General features: G+C 46.0%; 1 protein-coding gene and 1 pseudogene across 1 annotated transcript; one reads left to right on the top strand and one right to left on the bottom strand.

Moving 5' to 3' along the window:
* Nucleotides 1-2,115: 2,115 nt before the first annotated feature.
* On the bottom strand, nt 2,116-20,444 carry MGARP (mitochondria localized glutamic acid rich protein). The gene is made up of 4 exons (XM_004588193.2): nt 20,303-20,444; nt 10,462-10,565; nt 4,791-4,884; nt 2,116-2,786 (listed from the first exon to the last, which is right to left on the bottom strand). The coding sequence occupies exons 1-4, from the start codon at nt 20,382-20,384 to the stop codon at nt 2,353-2,355; spliced, it is 714 nt and encodes a 237-aa protein (XP_004588250.2). The 5' UTR covers nt 20,385-20,444; the 3' UTR covers nt 2,116-2,352.
* Nucleotides 15,729-17,125, top strand: LOC105942002 (bcl-2 homologous antagonist/killer-like; annotated as a pseudogene).
* Nucleotides 20,445-21,476: the final 1,032 nt, after the last annotated feature.

Raw genomic sequence — 21,476 nt, 5'->3', positions numbered from 1 at the left:
CCTAACAACCAGCTCGGAGGAGATCTACCCTCCGAGAGCATGAAGGAGAGCATGAGCAGTGCCCACTACAGTTTCCTAACCTACTTCAAGTAGAGCTAGTTTTACTTGATCTAACTCAGCTCTGCATGATCCTGTCTAATCGCTTTTTCTCCGAAATCATTTTTTTTGTTTTTGCTAAAGATTTTTATTACAAAATCAGGTATACAGAGAGGAGGAGAGAGAGAGAGGAAGATCTTCTGTCCAATGATTCACTCTCCAAGCGGCTGCAATGGCCGGTGCTGCACCGATCCGAAGCCAGGAGCCAGTAACTTCCTCCAGGTCTCCCACGCCGGTGCAGGGTCCCAAGGCTTTGGGCCGTTCAACTGCTTTCCCAGGCCACAAGCAGGGAGCTGCCGGGATTAGTACCAGTGCCCATATGGGATCCCGGCACTTTCAAGGCGAGGACTTCAGCCACTAGGCCATGCCACAGGGCCCAGGTATCTGTTTTTTTTTTTTTTTAAAGTTTTATTTATTTGTAAGGCAGAGTGATAGACAAAAAGAGGCCAAGCAGAGAGAGAGAGAGAGAGAGAGAGAGAGAAAGTCTTCCATTCACTGGTTCACTCTCCAAATGGCCCCAACAGCCAGGGCTGGACCACATCAAAGCCCAACTCAGGAATCCCATACAGTTCTCCCATGTATGCGGTAAGGACCCCAGTAATTGTATTCGTTTTTCTTGCTTTCCCAGGTATATATACAAGGATCTGGATCAGCAGAAAAGCAGCTGGAACTCAGACAAGTGCTTTGACATGGGATGGTGGCAAAACAGGTAGTGAGTGGCTTAATCTCCTGCACCACAATGCTTTCCCCACCTTTAGGTGCCCTATAAAAATTATTTATTTGAGAGACAAAGATACAGAGACAGAGAGAGAGAGCTCCCATATGCTGATTCTCCTTCCAAGTGCTCACAATGACTTGGCTTGACCTGGGTGCCACAGTGAAGAGCCAGCTCTCCCACGTGGAACCCAATCACTTGAGCAGTTACTGTTGCCTCCCAGGGTCTACATGAAGAGGAAGCTGGAATGCAGAAGCAGGCACTTGGATATGATGATGCATTGGTGTCTTACCTGCTAATGCCACCAAATAGGAAGGTTCTTTTTGTCCTACCTAGAATTCCAACTTCCATGCCAAACTAGCATTTAGAATTCTCATTACTTTTATTTTAAAGATTCAGCATCTAAATATTTTCTTATTTATCTTGTTTATTAACTGGCCCCACTCTAGAATATTAGCATGGGAGAACTTAAAATAGTGTCTGGTAGGATTGTAGGTCTTTCGTTGATGTGTGCTGCACATATGAATGAATAATTGATTCATGGCACAAAGTATATATATCCTCAATATCATTTGAAGTGAAATGAACCAAAAAATATCTGCATAGCCCCCTACATAACGTAGATGAGGAGAGGCACACGGAATTATTCACAGATTGAGTGTTCTTTCTCCCTTTTAATGACAGAGAGGTGGGTGCTTGATGAGGTAGCCAGGAACCTGGAGCCCCTCTCTGACCATCTGGAGATCAAACTCGGTGGACAGGATTTTCTATGCTGGTTCAGGTAATGGGAATTTTACGGGTCTTGGTCAATGTTTCATGTATTTTCTGTGGTTTCAATTGTGTCTTAATTGGAATGTCCACCCAATGTTAGTCAAAACCATCCATCTCCTAGATCCATCCCTGTTTGCAGCCTATAAAACTTCTAGGCACTCAGCCCTCAATGGTTCTCTTCTTTAGGGACTTCCTTTCAATGAACTACACCCTCATCCTTGCCCACAACTTGTTTCTTCCTGGCTGTGGGACATGAACCCAGCAGAGATAAAGAACTGTAGTAAGTGCAGACCCCTACAACAATATTGCAAAGGCTTAGTCTCTTCATGCAACAAGTGTGTTATATACACATACATAAGTGAATAAAAGTAGAAGCACTAAACATTTTCTAATTTTATTTAAACAAGTTCAAATCAAATTCAACAATCAAGATCTGCAAAGACTGCAAAAAGGTAAAGGTATAGCAAAATGGCAGTGAATACAAACTGGACAAAGCGCTCCTTTTCTAAGATACACAATTTAAATTCAGGGAAGAGATTATTTAAGCTCTTTATTGCAAGGTCATATGCTGATCTCAAAAAGCAGAAAACTTTTTCAACACTGAAAACCTCAAATCTCTCAATCCTAAACTCTGTCAATACATGCCAACAATCTTTAAGGCACATTCAAGTTTTCTTCAAGTGTTTTGGAAAAACTCAGCCGACTAAAACTACAAGAAGAGCTGTCAGACACTCTAGGGGCACTTTTGTGAAATATCTACCGGGATGAGACTACCCTTGCAGGGAGGTGGTTTCTGAAACCACACTGGCTTCCCCTTGTACGTGGGCCCCAGCCGAGAGTTCTGGCTCAGCTGCAGGGCTTTCCTCTTCTGGTTTGGCGTATTCATCAGACACCTTGTTCTCTGCTATGCCTGTATCACTGTCAGGGGCAACAGCTTCGCCCAAGGCTGCATTCATAGCCTCTGGGATGCTTTCAGAGCTGACTTCCTTGGTGTCATCTGGAACCTCTGGTCCAGCTTCAGCACCAACTACGGCCGTTTCCACCACAGTAGGCTGCACGTCATCCAGGCTTGCTGCAGCCTCTTTCGGGACAGCAGCTGTTGCACCTGGAATTTCTTCAGCACCTACTGCCTCAGTTTCCACCACAGGCACTTCCGGGGCTTCTGGACTTGCCTCCTCAGCTTCCACAATGTTCTCTTTTTCACCTTTAAGATTTAATCCATGAAGCCAAGTATTAATTTAAAGAACATGGCAATACAATGGATTACTGTATAATCAATTTAAAAAGCAAGGCATATCTGTATGTATGATATAAAGTCTTTCAGGGATACTGTGAAGTAAAAAGCAAGGAAAGAACACAAACGCCCAGGCTGTATCTGTGATAGGACAAGATCGGGTGGAAAGTAAAATGGTATGTCTGCAGGGACTGACTCCAGAATGTTGCAAAGACCTGGTATTATTAATTGCTTCTCAGGAGGGAAAATGAAGGATCTGTGTTCTGTGAACTCTTTTGAATTTTGCAAAAATTGCATATATTACTTATTTAAATACAAAGGACATGATGATAAATAGGCACCCTCTTTAACTTTCGTATGTGGCGGAGCATCAGAGTAGCCATGTTCCTAGAGGATGACTAAAGAATCACAGACCCTCAAAAACTGGTCACATTTTCTTCACAGGACTATTGTGAGTGTTAATTAAAATACTGTCCCTGGGCCCGGCAGCGTGGCCTAGCGACTAAAGTCCTCGACTTGAAAGCCCCGGGATACCATATGGGCACCGGTTCTAATCCCGGCAGCCCCGCTTCCCATCCAGCTCCCTGCCTGTGGCCTGGGAAAGCAGTCGAGGACGGCACCCATGTGGGAGACACCGAGAGCTCCTGGCTCCTGGCTTCGGATCTGTGCAGTCCGGCCGTTGCGGCTCACTTGGGGAGTGAATCATCAGACGGAAGATCTTTCTCTCTGTTTGTCCTCCTCTCTGTATATCTGACTTCGCAATAAAAAAAAAAAATCTTAAAAAAAAATACTGTCGGGCCCGGCGGCGTGGCCTAACGGCTAGAGTCCTCGCCTTGAAAGCCCCGGGATCCCATATGGGCACCGGTTCTAATCCCGGCAGCTCCACTTCCCATCCAGCTCCCTGCTTGTGGCCTGGGAAATCAGTTGAGGACGGCCCAATGCATTGGGACCCTGCACCCGCGTGGGAGACCCGGAAGAAGTTCCAGGTTCCCGGCTTCGGATCGGCGTGCACCGGCCCGTTGTGGCTCACTTGGGGAGTGAATCATCGGACGGAAGATCTTCCTCTCTGTCTCTCCTCCTCTGTGTATATCTGGCTGTAATAAAATGAATAAATCTTTTAAAAAAAATACTGTCCCTGGGGGCAGACGTCATGGCATAGCAAATTAAGCTGCCACCAGTGGATGCCAGAATCCCATGTGGGTACTGGTTTGAGTTCTGGCTGCTCCACTTCCTATCTAGCACCCTGCTAATACCCTGGAAAAGTAACAAAAGATGGCCCAAGTGATTGGATCCCTGCACCCAGCCTTGGTCGTTGCCAAGGGAGTAAGTCAACGGATGGAAGAACTCTCTCTTTTTTTTCTATTTTCCTTCCAAATAAAAATAAATAAATCTTTAAAAAAAAATGGGGATGTGCATGAAAAAGAACTTTAAAACCAAAGAGCAGTTTAAGGCAAATCACACACATTAATGAGACAATGTAAAAGTTCTGTTTCCATGCTTGCCATTGAATCAGTTGAGGGTCTCTGTATCCGTGACCAATTCAATTCTCTAATTGTCAAATGCACTCTCGGCAAGGACACACGGGTGGTCTGGGCCAAAGCTGAAACAAATTCATTTTATGAGTTAAAAAAAAAATAATGAGGCCAGTGAAAGGCCAGGCTGCTGGGAATCAGATGCTACAATTATGCCTGCATGAATGAATGCCTGAGCAGAGGGAAATAACATCACCACGCAGAGCGGGCTGAGCCACCCGGCAGCAGCACAGACGCAAAATGTGCTCATTTGTCCAGTGCACTCAACTCAACCTAACATTCTTTAGGTCTTGGCTGGATTTTCCTTTCTGAATGAACTTCTACCCTGAGCCATTCTGGATTAAGTTAGCAAAGAAACCAAAAGCAAACAGCACTCTTTGTTAGGCTAGGATGATGAGAATTAGTGCCTCCAAATGAACAAAAATTGGGCAAGTCACTTTACCTTGAATAGGGTGTAACTCTGCTTTCGTGTTTTCTTTCAAGTTTGTCATATGTTCCGTGGGTTTAACTTGCTCTGATGTGACTGTCTTGTATGTCTGAAAGTAAAAGTGCGCTTACATTTATTTCTTGAGTTCTAACATTCATCATTATCACTCATGCCAAGTTCAAAGGTTCATGCAATTATCCAATGTTATCATCAGTAGAGGTTTAAACCATGACCTCAAAATAGCAAAGAGGAGAAATCAACACACATGGTTTACTCCTTTACTCCCCATTTAGAAACCTTCATTATTAAGCATAATCATTTAAAAAGGAGCGAAGTAGGTGCCCTCATGGAGTCAAAGATAACTGGGAACACGCACAGTAAGTGGAAAGATGAAGACAAGGAAGAAAACAACAAATCAAGCTGCAATCAACATTTCCTGACAGGCATTTACAGACACCCTAGGCTTTCATCCTGGAGCACAGACACCACAATTCATACAAGAACCTGCATCCAGATGCTTACGGTAACTTCTTGTACAAGACACATCACTGCAGTGACTCAGATGGCCTACAATGGACGAATGGCTAAGCCAGCTGTGCTGTCCATGGTGTGGAACACTGCTCAACAGTAACAAGGAAAGAACGTTAAAAACAAGGACACGTGCCAATTTGGGTGAAACCTCAGGTAATTATTCTGAGTTAAAAGAAAAACAAGGTAAATCATAAAAGATTACAAGCCACACAGTGCCACTGATGTAACATTCTTGAACTGACAGCAGCATAGAAGTCCAGAAGACATCAATGGTTGTGGAGTTTGGGAGGAAGGGAAAGGCGAGCAGGAGAGAAGCAGGTGCAGTTAGAAGAGGATGGCACAGAATCCTTGAGGTGATGCAGCTCCATCTGGATGATGATGCGGTGATGGTAAATCCATAGCTGTACCCACAGGACCACTGCAGAGCAGTCAGTGACACACACACACACACACACACAGGACCACTGCAGAGCACTCAGTCACACACACACACACACACACACACACAGGACCACTGCAGAGCACTCAGTCACACACACACACACACACACACACACAGGACCACTGCAGAGCACTCAGTCACACACACACACACACACAGGACCACTGCAGAGTACTCAGTGACACACACACACACACACACACACACACACAGGACCACTGTAGAGCACTCAGTGACACACACACACACACACAGGACCACTGCAGAGCACTCAGTCACACATACACACACACACACACACACACACAGGACCACTGCAGAGCACTCAGTCACACACACGCACGCACACACACACACACACACATACACACACAGATGCATGTAAGACCTGTGAAATTCAACTAAGATCTGTGCTTGCATCTTTTCCTGGTTTTGATATCACATAATTATGAAAGAGATGAAAGTATGTAAGAGATGAACAGTATGTAAGACTTTGCTGTATTTTTCTTGTAACTGTATGTGAATGTCAATTTTCTTACAAGAAAAAAAAATAACAGAAAACCATTTCACCATAAGCTAATGAAGATTCTTTAGGTAAGTAAGGGTTGGACATTAAAATCAATAATATAATCTGGCTATAGGTTACTTGAAAATCATATATGCAAGAAAGCTGTCTTAAGCATAGACAGCATGAGCAGGGTTCCTTTTGCCTCAATTTGAGGGCATCTTCTTTTGTCTGACAATGATATTTAAAAAATGAAACAATAAGATGCTGGACTCTATGTTTGGTATACGCTTGCAATGGGGGAATCTCAACTGAACTTGAGCTGTGGTTATGCAACAAGGTGGAGGAATCCACCATGGTGGGAGGGTTTGGGGAGGGGTGGGGAGAACCCAAGTATCTATGTAACTGTGTCACATAATACAATGTAATTACTGAAGTTAAATAATAAACAATTTAAAAAAAAAAAGAAAAAAAAATGAAAACTTCAGTATTCAGATAATGTTGCATGTATTATCTCAGTTTTTTAAGAGATGTTAGTAGTGGTTTAACTCTTACAGGTGTAACAGATTTTGAAATTTTGTATACTTGCCAGGCAAGAGAGGAAGGAGTGCCGGGGGTGAGGAGAAACAAACACAAAAAAGTGGTGTGGTGGCTCAGTGGGCTGATCTGCCTTCAAGCACTGGCATCCCTTATGGGTGCCAGTTGGTGTCCTGGCTGCTCCATTTTCCATCCAGCTTCCTGCTTGTGTCCTGGGAAAGCAATGGAGGATGGGCCATGCCCTGCGGCCCCTGAAGCTTCTGGTTCCTGGCTTCAGGTCACCTCGGTTCTGGCTATGGCAGCTCTTTGGAAAGTGAACCAGTGGTTGGAAGATTTCTTTCTCTGTCCGTCTGTCTCTCTCCCTGTCTCTACTCTCTGTAACTCTTTCAAGTGAAAATAAAATCTTTTTGAAAAAATTATATACATATATTTTTGTATTTTCTAAAACTTCAATAATGAGAAACCCAGGGCCTTACTAAAAATTGTGCTATATAAACTAGAAAAGCACTTTATAGTATAAAAATTAGACTATAAAATGGAAAATCTGTAATCTTAAAGGTGGAAAGGATGCAAAAGTGCCCCTTTTATAATAAATTTACCAGTATTTGGTAAAGGCAGGTTTGAATGCTCTGGATTTGATCTGCAAAGCAAACAGGATCAGGAGGAATTACAACATTTTTTTTTTTTACATAGGGAGGCAGGGGATTTTTTTCTCAATCCACTGGGAGCTCCAGACAACCACAACTGTGTCAGCATCCTCAGATCTCAGCTCAGCAAACGTGAACTTATACACAGGTTCACGGCCTTGACATGTGCCTGCCAGCAGCCACACCCTTATGGATGTTAGTCTTATTGCTCAAGGAGCTAAATCACAAGGGATCAGTTTGAAATGAGGTGGTGGCAATGTTAGAACAATTTACACTGATGTGTAGCCCCAGGGATCTAGCTTTTCCAAATGTAGCCTAGTGAGATACAGAGTAGAATAAAAAAAAATCCTGTAAGGTCAGCAGTGTGGTGCAGCAGCATAAACCTCTGCTTGCAATGCTGGCATTCCATATTGAGTCACTGGTTCGAGCCCCTGTTTCCCCACTTCCCTGCCAGACTCCCTGCAAATGAACTGGAAAAGCAGTAGAAGATCAACCAAGTGCTTGGTCTCCTACCACCAATGTGGGAGATTCAGATGGAATCCTGGTTTCCTGGTCCTGACATGGATGTTGTGGCCATTTGGGGAGTGAACCAATAGTTTGAAGATCTCTTCCTGTCTTTGTCTCTTCCTCTCACTGTCACTCTGCCTTTCAAATAAAAAAAATAATAATACATTAAAAAAAACTTATCATAAGGAAGGATCTCAAAGGGCCATTGGTGTAAGTGGGTATAGCATGCCATGCAGGTACAGGTTCCTGGCTTTGGGCTGGCCAAGCTCCTACTCTTGTGACCATAATGGGAGTGAACCAGTGAGTGTAAGATAACTCTCTCTGCCTGTCTCTTTTCCCTCTCTCTGTAACTTTGCCTTTCAAATAAATGAATACTGTTTTTCATAAGAAAGGATCTCAAATTTAGACTTTGGAAGTTATGGACCAATAATAAACAAGTTGGGCATTACTTTCAAAAAATATATAGCCAGGCGTGGTGTGGTAGCCCAACGGCTAAAGTCCTTGCCTTGAATGCACTGGGATCCCATATGGGTGCCAGTTCATATCCAAGTGGTCCCACTTCCCATCCAGCCCCCTACCTGTGGCCTGGGAAGGCAGTCAAGGACAACGCAAAGCCTTGGGACCCTGCACCTGTGTGGGAGACCTGGAAGAGGCTCCAGGCTTCTGGCTTCAGATTGGCGCTACTCCAGCTGATGCTGGAGTGAATCAATTGACAGAAGCTCTTTCTTTCTGTCTTTCCTTTTCTCTGTATATCTGACTTTCAAATATATATTATATATATTATATACATTATATATATTATATATATATATACCCAACCCCTGAAAAAACTTAAGTGCCTCTTAGATTCTTTTTAATTTAAAAGATCTATTGATTGATTGATTGATTGGAAAGTCAGATCTATAGACAGAAGCAGACACAAATATCTTCCGTCTGCTGCCTCTGGGTCTCCCGTGTGGGTGCAGGGTCCCAAGGCCTCGCACCGTCCTCGGCTGCTTTCCCAGGCCACAGGCAGAGAGCTGGATGGGAAGTGGAGCAGCCAGGACACAAACTGGTACCCATAAGGGATGCCAGTGCATACAAGGCAAGGATTTACTAGGTTACTATGCCAGGCCCTTAGATTCTAAGGAGTGTAACAGTAGAAGATTTTACTTAGAAATGAAAAACTGCTCCTGGTGACCAAGCATCCAGAGGGTCAGGTCCTACCAGCCCAATGCCGAGTTTTTCTTTGTATAGGACACAGAAGTGAGGGAAGGATTAGAATGAAGATTTTGTATTGCCTCACATTTTTTATTTCCTCCTTAAAAAAAAAGCATAAGATTCCTAGAGATGAAGGCTTCCAACATTTGCGATTCAAACAACAAATACCGGTGAGGAAGGAGACTCAGAGATCACACTCAGGTCCACTTTCTGCTCTGACTCTGGAAGAACAAGGAGACAAAATGCTCTAACCATAGCCAGCACTTCAAGCTCCAGCTGGGAAGGCAGAGGAGGATGGTCCAAATACCTGGGCCACTGCACCCACGTGGGACACCTGGAAGAAGCTGCTGGCTCCTGGCTTTGGACTGGCCCAGCCCTGCAGGTTATGGCAATTTGGGGAGTGCACCAGTGGATGGAAGATCTCTCTCTCTTTCTGTCTGTCTGTCTGTCTCTCCTTTCTCTCTCTGTAACTCTGTTTTTTAAAAAAAACTTTGTATAAATTCTACTATTTTTGTGAAAGTTCATAAGACTTTAAAAACAGTTCTTATTTAAGACTCTATTGCTAAATAAGAATCTTCCAGTGTCACCATATGACATAGCAGGTAAAGCCACCGCCTAACTGCCAGAATCCTATATGAGTATGAGTTCCAGTCCTGGCTTCTCCACTTATGATCCATCTCCCTGCTAGTAATCTGAGAAAACACCATAAGATGGCCCAAGTTTTAGGCCCCTGCACCCATGTAGGAGACCTGAAAAGGCTTGTGGCCTCTGCCATGGGGGTTGCAGCCATTTGGGGAGGGAGCCAGCTGATGGGCTCGGTGCAGTAGCCTAGTGGCTAAAGTCCTTGCCTTGAACACACTAAGGATCCCATACAGGTGCCGGTTTTAATCCCAGAGGCTCCACTTCCAATTCAGCTCCCTGCCTGTGGTCTGGGAAAGCAGTGGAGGATGGCCCAAAGCCTTGGGACCCGCATGGGAGACCCAGAAGAAGCTCCTGGCTTCTGGCTTTGGATTAGCTCAGCTCCGGCCATTGCAGCCACTTTGGGACTAAGCCAGAAAATGGAGGATCTTCCTCTCTGTTTCTTCCTCTCTGTATTTCTGACTTTCCAATAAAAATGAATAAATCTTTAAAAAATGTTTTATGCTTGAAAAATCTTCATAGTATTTAGCAACCTTTTATGAAAATCTGATTCTAATGACGTTCAACCATGTTTCTACCCTGTGTATCTGATGACTCCCATGTCCTGACCTTGATATTGCTTCAAGTTTCATCATAGATTATAAAATGCCTAAGCACTAGGGTTATTTAAATACTTACATAATATCCACCAGCACTGACTGTGACACCAACCACCAGGTAATAAATCATATTTGATCCAGATGTTCCCGGGAATTTGATAGATGACATCCGGCGAAGAGATGCTGAGAAAGCAAGTTTAAACACAGCATCACCATTTGGTCGGTGTTGTGGTGTAGTGCGTTATTGAGAAGCCTATATCCCGTAATGGAGTTAGTGGCTGGGACTGAGTTCCACCTCCACTCACAATCCAGTTCCCTGCTAACGTGCACTGTTAGAGACAGCAAGTGTAGGTCCCAGGTAACTGGCTCCTTGTCACCTACACGAGGGTCCTCGATAGAGTCCCTGGCTCCTGGCTTTGGCCTGGTCCAGCCCTGGCTCTTACAAACACTTGAAGAGCAAACCTGTAAATAAAAGATCTCATTTCATCTCTTTCTCTCTCTCTCCTTTCCTTGTCCTTTTGCTTCCACATACAAAAATATTCCTCCTCAGTGAACTTAGAATCTATTAACATCAAATGATTCAGCTTGATGGAATACACTATCATGAACCAAGGCAATCATTCCACTTGACATTCTCCCAATCTAATTTGTTAAGTACTTAGGCAACCTGTCATCTTAATGTTTAGAATCATGTTTTTCTTGGAAGGGGTAGATAAAAAGAAATGACAAAAGCACTAAACAACTTTAACAGCCAAATGAGATGCATATCAGCAAAAGAAATTCGATTGCTATGTGTAGTTCAATTATAGGATTCATGGAAACTGTTGTCAAAAATTAAGGTAAGTGCATTGTACTTAAAATTTACTAAAATTTGTATTTGTATGGTAAAGAAAACATTTATTTTAAAATTTCATAATTTTTAAAACTCTAAAGAACAAATATAGATAGAAAAGCAAAGCTCAATCTTTTCAGATGTGTGTGAAGCATTGCTTTACTTAGCCAAAGATTGTGACAAGGTCATATCTGAAATAGAGCTGCCAGGTGAGCACTGTGACACGGTTGGTTAAACTACACCCTGCGATGCCACTTCCCATCTGAGCACGGCTTCTAGTTACAGCTGTACCTCCACTCCTCCTTTTTCTTCTTCTTCTTCCTCCTCCATCTCTTCCTACTCCTCTTTTTCTTGTTCATTAAAGACTTCTTTATTTTTATTGGAAAGACATATTTACAGAAAGAATGAGAGACGAAGAAAAAGCTCTTCCATCCACTGGTTCACTTCCTAAGTGGCCGCAACAGCCAGAGCGGAGCCGATCTGAAGCCAGGTCTCCCACATGGGCGCAGCATCCCAGGGCTTTGGGCCATCCTCGAGTGCTTTCCCAGGGCACCAGCAAGGAGCTGGATGGGACATGGAGCAGCCAGGACATGAACTAGTGTCCACATGAGATCCCAGTGCTTACAAAGCGAGGATTTACCCAATGAACCACTGTGCTGATCCTCAGCTGTTCCACTTCTGATACAGCTCCCTGATAATGGGTCTGGGAAAGCAACAGGAGACAGACCAAGTGCTTGAGTCCCTGCCACCTACATGGAACACCCATATTTCATGTAGTAAATATACATTTACTCTATAATACTAGATTTTTGTACAATAGCATATTGCCCTGGAATTCCAATTTTTGCAATAGACTCAAAACTGGAAAGGGTTTAGAATTCATTTAGTTGAGAATCCTCATAATAAACACAATGAAATAGGAATACTTATATACTCATTCAACAAATACAGTAGAACATTTGCAATGTGTATGAAAATGTACAAAGCACTAAGGATACAACTAGGAGACCCGGCACGATAGCCTAATGGCCAAAGTCCTCGTCTTGCACTCCCAGGATCCCATATGGGCGCTGCTGGTTCGTATCCTGCCTGCTCTGTTTCCCTTCTGGCTCCCTGCTTGTGGCCTGGGAAAGCAGTTAAGGATGGCCCAGAACCTTGGAACCCTGCACCCATGTGGGAGACCTGGAAGACGTTCCTGGCTCCTGGCTTCAGATCAGCTCAGTTCCAACCGTTGTGGTCACTTGGGCAGTGAGCCAGAAGATGAAAGATCTTTTCCTGTCTTTCCTTCTCTCTGTAAATCTCACTTTCCGGAAAAAAAAAAAAGAAAAAAACAAATAAATAATAAAATACAACTGGGAACAAGCCAGGTAGGGTCCCTAGCCTCAAATAACTCACAATCCAGAAAGTGGGGACAAACATCCAGAGAAATAAGTGTAGACAAATAATTCTGACATAATAAGACAAATGTTGCAATATATGTCGGCAACAATGCAAAGAAAAAGTTTGCGGGACAAGCACTGCGCACACTGTTCTAAATCACGGTCTGCAGAGCCCACATCCCATATGGGGCTGCTTTGAGTCCTGCCTGTCCCACTTTTCATCCAGCTCCCTGCTAATGCTCCTGACAGAGCAGCAGAAGATGGCCCAAGTCCTTGGACCCATGCCACCCACATGGGAGACACAGAAGCTCCTGCATCCTGGCTTTTGCCCGGACCAACCCTAGCAGCTGTGGACATTGGGAGAGAGAACCAACAGATAGAAGATCTTGCCCTCTGTGTGTCTGTCTCTACCTCTCTCTCTCTCTTTCTCAGGAACTCTACCTTTTAAATAAATAGAAACCTTCTAATAATTGGCTCAGAGTAGTTTTCCCAATTAAAGAGACGTGACCTGAGTTTCAAAGGAAAGGATTCTTGGAGCTGGCACAGTTCTGTGCAGGCAAATCTTTTGCCTGCAAGGCAGTATTTCATATCAGTACCAGCTTGTGTCGCAGCTGCTCCACTTTCCTTCCAGCTCCCTGCTTGTGGCCTGGGAAAACAGTGGAGGATGGCCCAAAGCCTTGGGACCTGGAGCCTGCAAGGGAGACCCAGAAGAGACTCCTGGCTGTGGCTCAGCTCAGCTCTGGCCATCACCGCCTTTTGGCAAGTGTACTGTCAGATGGAAGATCTCTCTCTGTGTCCCCATCTCTCTGTAAAATATGTCTTTCAAATAGAAATAAGTAAATCAATTTAAAAAAGAAACAGGAGTGTGATCCACTAAAGGAGAAGAGCCCTGGAAGCAGAAGGCACAGTGTGAGCACTGTGATGGGGAAGTGCAGTCGGTGGCTGTGGCCTCATAGTGTATGGGTGCAGGCCCTGGTGAGACTCTGATTTCTACAGCACAAATTCAGAAGTATCTGCATTGTTACAAACCTTCACAGCAGCACAATCATGATTAGCCTTTTATCTTCTTAGTTTGCATATTGATGGTCATCTCCTAGTATTCTCCCTACAAATGTATCACAATAGACAATAATACGAGATAATATTTTTGGACCTGGTACATTGGCTTAACTGGCTAGTCCTCCACCTCCAAGTGTTGGCATCCCATATGGACACTGGTTCATGTCACAAGCGCTCCACTTCCCACCCAGATCCCTGCTTGTGGCCTGGGAAAGCAGTGGGGGATGACCTTAGGATTTAAACCCACGCGTTATACACAGAAGTCCCTGGCTCCAGACTTCAGATTGGCTAAGCCCTGGGCATAGTAGCCATTTGGGGAGAGAATCAGTGGATGGAAGATATTTCTGTTTATCCTCTTTGTAAACCTGCCTTTCCAGTGAAAATTAACAAGTTAAAAAAAGTTTATACCTGTGTTTGGATTTGTGTTTGTTTAAAATACATCTGTGAAGGAATGGTGTTGTGGTGTTACAGGTTAAACTACTGTCTGCAATCCTGGAAACCCATATCGGTGCCAGTTTGAGTCCCAGTTGCTGCACTTCCAATCCATTTCCTGTTAATGCACCTGGGAAAACCCAGAAGCAGCTTTGGACTCCCGGTTTTGAGCTGGCCCGGCCCTGGCTCTTGTGGCCATCCGGGGGTAAAACAGTGGACAGATGACCATTCTCACTCACTTGCTCTCTTTCTCTTTGTAACTCTGCCTTTCTTTTTTTTTTTTTTTTAAGATTTATTCATTTTATTACAGCCAGATATACACAGAGGAGGAGGGACAGAGAGGAAGATCTTCCGTCCAATGATTCACTCCCCAAGTGAGCCACAACGGCTGATGCGCGCCGATCCGAAGCCAGGAACCTGGAACCTCTTCCGGGTCTCCCACGCGGGTGCAAGGTCCCAAAGCTTTGGGCCGTCCTCGACTGCTTTCCCAGGCCACAAGCAGGGAGCTGGATGGGAAGTGGAGCTGCCGGGATTAGAACTGGCGCCCATATGGGATCCCGGGGCTTTCAAGGCGAGGACTTTAGCCGCTAGGCCACGCCGCTGGGCCCGTAACTCTGCCTTTCAAACAAATATATACATCTTTTTAAACTGTTGTATTTTGGGGCCTGGAACAATGGCACAATGACTCAGCGTCTAAATCCTCACCTTGCATACTCCCAGGATCCCATATAGGCAGCAGTTCATGTCCTAGCTGCTCCACTTCCCATCCAGCTCTCTGCCTGTGTCCTGGGAAAGCAATAGAGAACGGTGCAAGGTCTTGGGACCCGGCATCTGTGTGGGAGACCTGGAAGAGGCTCTTGGCTCCTGGCTTCACATTGGCTCAACTCTGGCCATTGGGACCACTTGGGGAATGAAGAAGCAGATGGAGGATTTTTCTCTCTGTCTCTCCTCCTCTCTGTAAATCTGCCTTTCCAATAAAAATAAATAAATCTTTTTTAAAAAACTACTGTATTTTTAAAGTAAATCAATGATCAAACGTGATAGAAACATCAAAAAGTTTTTTTTTTAAATTGGAAGAAATAAAAACATTATCAGGCACTTAAGTAAACAATACCATTATGGTAAAGTTATACTAAAAAAGCAATAATACAGGACATATTTAATGAGGATGATTTAATTAGACCAATTTCATCACTTTTGTACAATGAAACATACTGTAGACTTTACAGAAGAATATTTACTGATATGAGAAAATATTTACAATATACAAAATAAAAGGTCATAGAAAAATACTCTGCAGAGGGCTAGTGTAAGTTTATGGAAGCAATATACACGAGGAAATTGAATGCATGTGGGGAAAGGCTCAGAAAACTAGAAAGTAGTGGTGTTCATGGAATGGCAGGATGTACAGGTGACATTACTTTCTAGTCTATCAGACTTTTCCCTTTGAATTATTAGTTCATCTTTTAAAAAGCTGCATTTTTATAAAAAGCAAAGAGGTGAGAATCAAGTTTGACGAGATATTAAATTCATCTTTCAATAAATAGTCTTATGGTGGGTCCCTGGGGCTGCGCCACGACCGGCAGAGGCTGCGTGGGGAATGCTCTGACTCCTGGAAGCTGAGACACCCCTGTCCCTGAGCAGCCAGCAGTCCGTCAGGATCTGAGGCTTTGGCCCGAGTCTGGGCGGGCTGACCCTGTCCTCCACTGAGGCCTGAACAATGGCATCCGGGCAAGGCCCAGGCCCACCCAGCGAGGGGTGCGATGAGCCTTCACAGCCCCGCAATTACAAGCAGCAGGTAGCACGGGACTCAGAGGAAGTTTTGCACAGCTACATGTTTTACCGGCACCAGCAGGAGCAGGAGACCAAGGGGGCAGCCACCCCCGTTGACCCCGAAATGGCCTCCGGGCACCCAGCACCTAACAGCATCCTGGGGCAGGTGGGGTGATAGCTTGCCATCATCGGGGACAACATCAACCAGCGCTATGACTTGGACTTTCAGAGCATCTGGAAAAGCGGCAGCACACAGCAGAGAATGCCTATGAGCTGTTCAAGATAGCTTCAAGCCTGTTTGAGAGCGGCATCAGCTGGGGCTGGGCGGTGGCCTTCCTGAGTTTCAGCCCAGCACATCTACCACTGCGACCTGGCAGGCTTTCTGGGCCAGGTAACCAGCTTCGAGGCCCGCATCATCCTGGATTGCCACATCACCCAGTGGATCGCGCAGCAGGGTGGCTGAATGGCAACCCTGAACTTGGGCAATGACACCTTCCGGTATATGGTGGTGGCCCTGGCTGTGGTTTTATTTTGCAAGTTCGTGGTATGGAGATTTTTCAAGCCATGACTCCCAGCGGGGACCCTCTAGGGTCCTTGCTGACACCCCCGCCTGGATTGAAATCAAGTTTCCTCCTCTTCCCCCTCAGGGGTGTCCCTCCTCCAGTACAGAAGCTTTAGCAGGTGAGCACTCCAGCATCAGAGGCTCCCTGCCCAGGGGCCAGTCCAGCTGCGGAGATGCCTCAATGCTGCATGGTGCTAATGGGGCCCCCACCTGTTAGACAGGGGCTAGAGCCTTCTCCCCCAGCCTGCTGGAACAACCTAGCCCTGTCTGGAGGGCAACAGGGCAAGAAGCTGGTAACCACTTGAATGTTTTTTTAGCTTTTTATAATACTCTAGAGAGAGCCCTCCCCAAGTCCACCACTCTGCCCAAGGTCAGGACATCCCAGCAGAGTGGTTAGTGGTTTTACCTCATGTCCCCAGGATCCAGCTCTCCTGGAAGGGTGGGTTCTGAGAGCTGGGGTTCCAGCTGCTCACCCAGCCCTCCCTGTTCCCACCCCACAGTGCTGGACTCTCAGGGATTCTGATCTTGGGGAGTGGGAGGCTGTCAGTGCACCCTGGTGCTGTCTGAAGGAATCCACTGGGTCCCTTGACACCTGCCGCAGGGTCTCAGCTCTTTCCCTTTCTGGATCACCCCTTTCTTTCAAGCCAAACCATCATTCACTACCCATGAAGGGCCCCCTCCACCATCCCTGAGGAGCTGAACACTGCTGATCCATACTGCTTGGGTCAGGGCTTGTTTTGTCAGAACAGGGAAAGTGGGGTACAAGGTTCATCTGGAGAGGGACCCTGACCATCAGGCAGAACCCAGAAGTGGGATCCGGGCACTGTGTCATCACTGGGTATGAACGGGGAACTGTGAATACTTGAACTTTTTCCCCAACCCCAGTCCTCACCTGCATAGGCCACTCCTGGGAGTGGGGGTGAGGGGAGAAGGGGTCGTGATGAAGCCAAAAAGCAGGGAAGGCAGAGTGCAGCAGGCGGACAGTAAGAGGCTTGTATCTCAACCCTGAAAACTCCCAGTTCCTCACCAAGGACTTTCAGTATGAGCACCGAGGACTACATCCCGACTGCCAGGAGACCACGGGGAAATGGAGTGCCTTTGGAGGCCAAGAACTCTGAGGTCACCCACCCCCATTTGGATCTACCACATGGGATGCAAGAAGCTCAAATCCTGCCTTGCAGGATCTAAGGTCATCGGAACGACAACCAGGAGCACTGAGCAGTCCGCAGAAACAGAAGAACAGTAAACTTCCTTCAGGACTAGGGAGAGGAGCTTTCTCTGGTCCTTGTCTGATTCCGACTTTGGGTCTCCACCCCCTCTCGTAATGACCATCAGGATAGCTCCAGAAACCCCTCAAAACAAACAAGCAAACAAACAAAAAACTAGAATAGATAGAGAACAAGGAAAGCTTAGAAACAGACAGGAAACAGTCAGCGGGGATGCACTTATACCTCACTGGGTGGGACACAAAGATTAGTTACTCCCCACTGGGGTATTGAAGATTTCTCTGCACACCCCTCCTAAACTGTTCACCTAAACTGTTGACATATGTCTTGTTAGAGTTATAGAGTTAGACTACACGAAACACAACCAGGTTCAGCAAAATCATGCTTCAGCGCTATGAACTGCTAAATACTAAAATTAAAATAGACATGAGACAGCTGAATAGTAGCTATAGCCATTTTAAGGGGTATAGAACCCGGCTGTATATAAACTAATAATTGAAATGTCAACGTAGAAGTCACAGGATGTGGTTCAGAACTTGCATTTTTTTTCTCTTTTAATATATTGGTTACTCAATACCATGTCAACTAATTCCATAATGTTATAAATGGTTACTGATGTAATGTCGGGGCTTTTAATTGATCGGGATGATACTCTGCCAGCTCTACCTTCAGACCAGAGATGGTCTCCCCAAGAAACCGTTGAACTTATCTGGACAATAAGATGCTGGACTTTATGCTTGGTAGATGCTTGCAATGAAAGAATCTCAACTGAACTTGAACTGTGGTAATGCAACAAGGTGGAGGAATCCACCATGAGGGAAGTGGGGAGGGGTGGGGGGGATCCCAGTGCCTATAAAACTGTCACATAATGCAATGTAATCAATAAAAAAAATAAGAAGAAAAAAAAAAGAAAAGCAAAAAGCAGGGAAGGGATGCAGCCTGCCCGTTACCCCCTCCCCTCTGTGTTTGAAATACATTGTACACTCCCCCCAATAAATAATAAATAATCTTATATTTTCATCAGCATAGAATGTGTCCATTAAAGCAGAATGATAGATCTCGAACCCCAGAAATCAGTGCTACTGAAACTGAGGACAGGCATAGAAAGACCAGTCCGGTCACGGCTAGTATTGCCAACGATCAACCCAGATTTGTAAGCCACTTCTATTTTAGGGATGGAAATTATCTGAACCTTGTATAGGTACAAAAAACACATAAATGTGTGCGTGTGTTTGCGTGTGTGCATGTGTGTGTGTGAGAGTGGCAGGCCTGGGGAATGCAGACAGAGAACGGAAAAGGCTAGGTTCTCTTTCTGCCCACCCCACCTGCATCAGAACGTCCCGTCATCTTCCCAAGTATAAAATAAATCGTTTCTCCCTCTTACCAGTGAACAAAATCTTGCTCTTAATTATTAGACTTAGGATGCCTATGTGTGTCTCCTTGGGGAGTGAGCTCTTGCCACCAGCTTTGTGAAGGACTGGATAAGCGGGTGGGGTGAACCAGCCACTGCCAACACCAACACTTGCTTGGTTACTGCGGGGAACCCTGGCCCACAGCACCGGTCCCATTTTATACTCACGCCTCATTCCTCCCATCCCTCTGCTCCAGGGATGCCATCAGGGCAGCCTGAGAGCGGAGCAGCGAGGATGGCAGAATGAACTCTGAGTGAGGATGTGTACCAGCCTGGTGCCCGTGGGGGATGGAGAGAGATCTCGGGCACCAGGTATAGGCCTAGTGGTTAAAATCCTCGCCTTGCATGGGTTGGGAAACTATATGGGCACCGGTTTGTAACGCGGCTGCTCCACGTCCCTTCCAGTTCCTGGCTTGTGATTCCTGAACCCACACGGGAGACCTGGAAGAAGCTCCTGACATCGGATCAGCCTTTGGGGCCACTTGGGAGTGAACCAGCAGATGGAAGATCTTTCTCTCCTCTCTGTAACCTGACTTTCCAATAAAAATACAGAAACTCAAAAAAAGTTAAAATTTAAAAAGCTGCCCAGGTCCGTGGGAGCGGAGGTCGGGGAGACAACAGGCTTGGTGCTCCCACCTTCCAGGTTCCAGGTCCTGGACGTCCTTTTTTTTTTTTTTTTTAAATCAAGAAGTTTTCATCTATCCCTTGCCATCGGCAAACTTCAGAATTTGTTTCCTTTTCCCGCGCATCCGCCAATCCAAAAACGATAGGGTGACTCTTGTGAAATAGGCACATGCCGCCCGTGGCCCTCTGCCACCTCCAAGGAAGGTGCCCCCTGAAGCTCGCTCCCTCCTTCTCCAGGGCAATGCTCAGTAGCCAGGAATTCGCAGGGTTCGAGACTGCCTTTTCGTATACTCCACCAGCATTTACAGAGCTGGCTCCCACCTGGCTCGCTGGTCAGTGCTCTCCCCTCTCCTCCCATGCAGAGGAGACAGAGAACTGGTCCCTGATTAAAACACCAACTGATTAAAACCCACAATCGGTGCTGTCCCGATTTTACAGGATGATACAGGTGAAACTCAGGAAGCTCCACTAGACTCCGCATTCTGACACGTTGGAAAGGCTTCTCCGCTTTCAAAGTCCTCACGAACTTCTGAGCGTGCCGCCCCAAACCCTCCTCCATCCCACCACAAGCTCCTGCTGTTGGCAGGTGCAGCTGCTCCTGGCCCTGCGCAACCACACTCACCATCCTTTCCGAGCGGCGCGGGGCTGGCGGGCGCCCTCAGGGGCAGCGCCAGGGTCTTGCAGACTGCTCTGCGGAGATACATGGCGCTGTTGCTCACCGGGCTGCAATCTCCCAGACCCGCGCCGCCCGCCCAAGCATCGGGAGGCGGGAGGCAGTAGGCGGTGAGCGGGCGGCGCCCCGCCCCGGGGAGGGGGCCGACCTTCGCCCGGCCCCGCCCCAAGCCCCCACCCCACTTCCACCCGGAGGTGACAGGAGTTAGTGGTCTGCTCCATCCTCCCCTTAACCGTCTCCCCTGATGCTTCCCTGAGAGTCGAGGGAGGGATCGGAGAGGGAGGTGAGGAAGTGGCCCTCACCTGCCTGGTCCATTCTGTTTCACCGCAGGTGGGAAAGGTTTTGGAAATTGCATCAGGAATACGAGAACTCCCAATGGTCGTGAATTTTTTTCAAAAAGACATTTATATGATACTTATAATACTTGTGCCTCCAAGTTCTCTTGGCATACAGTAGGTGTAATACAAACGTACTTGAAAAAAAACTTGTGAAAAAATGGAGACAAAAGATATGTTTAGTTTGATGCAAAACTTTAGAAATCCAGGGTAGGAGTTGTGACTGCAGTTAAGATGTCATTGGGAACACCTTGATCCCATACTGGAATGCTAGCTTCGAGGCTGGGGTGCTTCACTTTTTTTTAAGATTTATTTATTTTTATTGGCAGATATACAGAGAAAGAAAAAGATCCTCCACCCACTGATCCACTTCTCAAGTGAGTGCAGCAGAAGCCAGGAGCCAGGAGCTTCTTCCCACACGGGTACAGGGTGGTTCCAAGCCTATGGACCAAGCTCTACTGCTTTCCCAGGCCACAAGCAGGGAGCTGGATGGGAAAGTAAGGCAGCTGGGACACAAAACAGCACCCATATGGCCTGGCAATGGCTTAGAAAATAAATCCTTAGCTTGCAAGCACCAGGATCCCACATGTTCCACCTCTATTTTTTAATAGCTTTCTTTTAAGATTAATTTTATTTTTATTGGAAAGTCAGATATAAAGAGAGACAGAGTGGAAGATCTTCCATCTGATGATTCACTCCCCAAGTGGCCACAACGGCTAGGGCTACACCAATCCGAAGCCAGGAGCCAGGAGCTTCTTCTGGGTCTCCCACGTAGGTGTAGAGTCCCA

Source organism: Ochotona princeps, chromosome 7 (assembly GCF_030435755.1).
Source record: "Ochotona princeps isolate mOchPri1 chromosome 7, mOchPri1.hap1, whole genome shotgun sequence".
Taxonomy (NCBI): domain Eukaryota; kingdom Metazoa; phylum Chordata; class Mammalia; order Lagomorpha; family Ochotonidae; genus Ochotona; species Ochotona princeps.
This window is presented reverse-complemented; position numbering and strand designations above follow the sequence as displayed.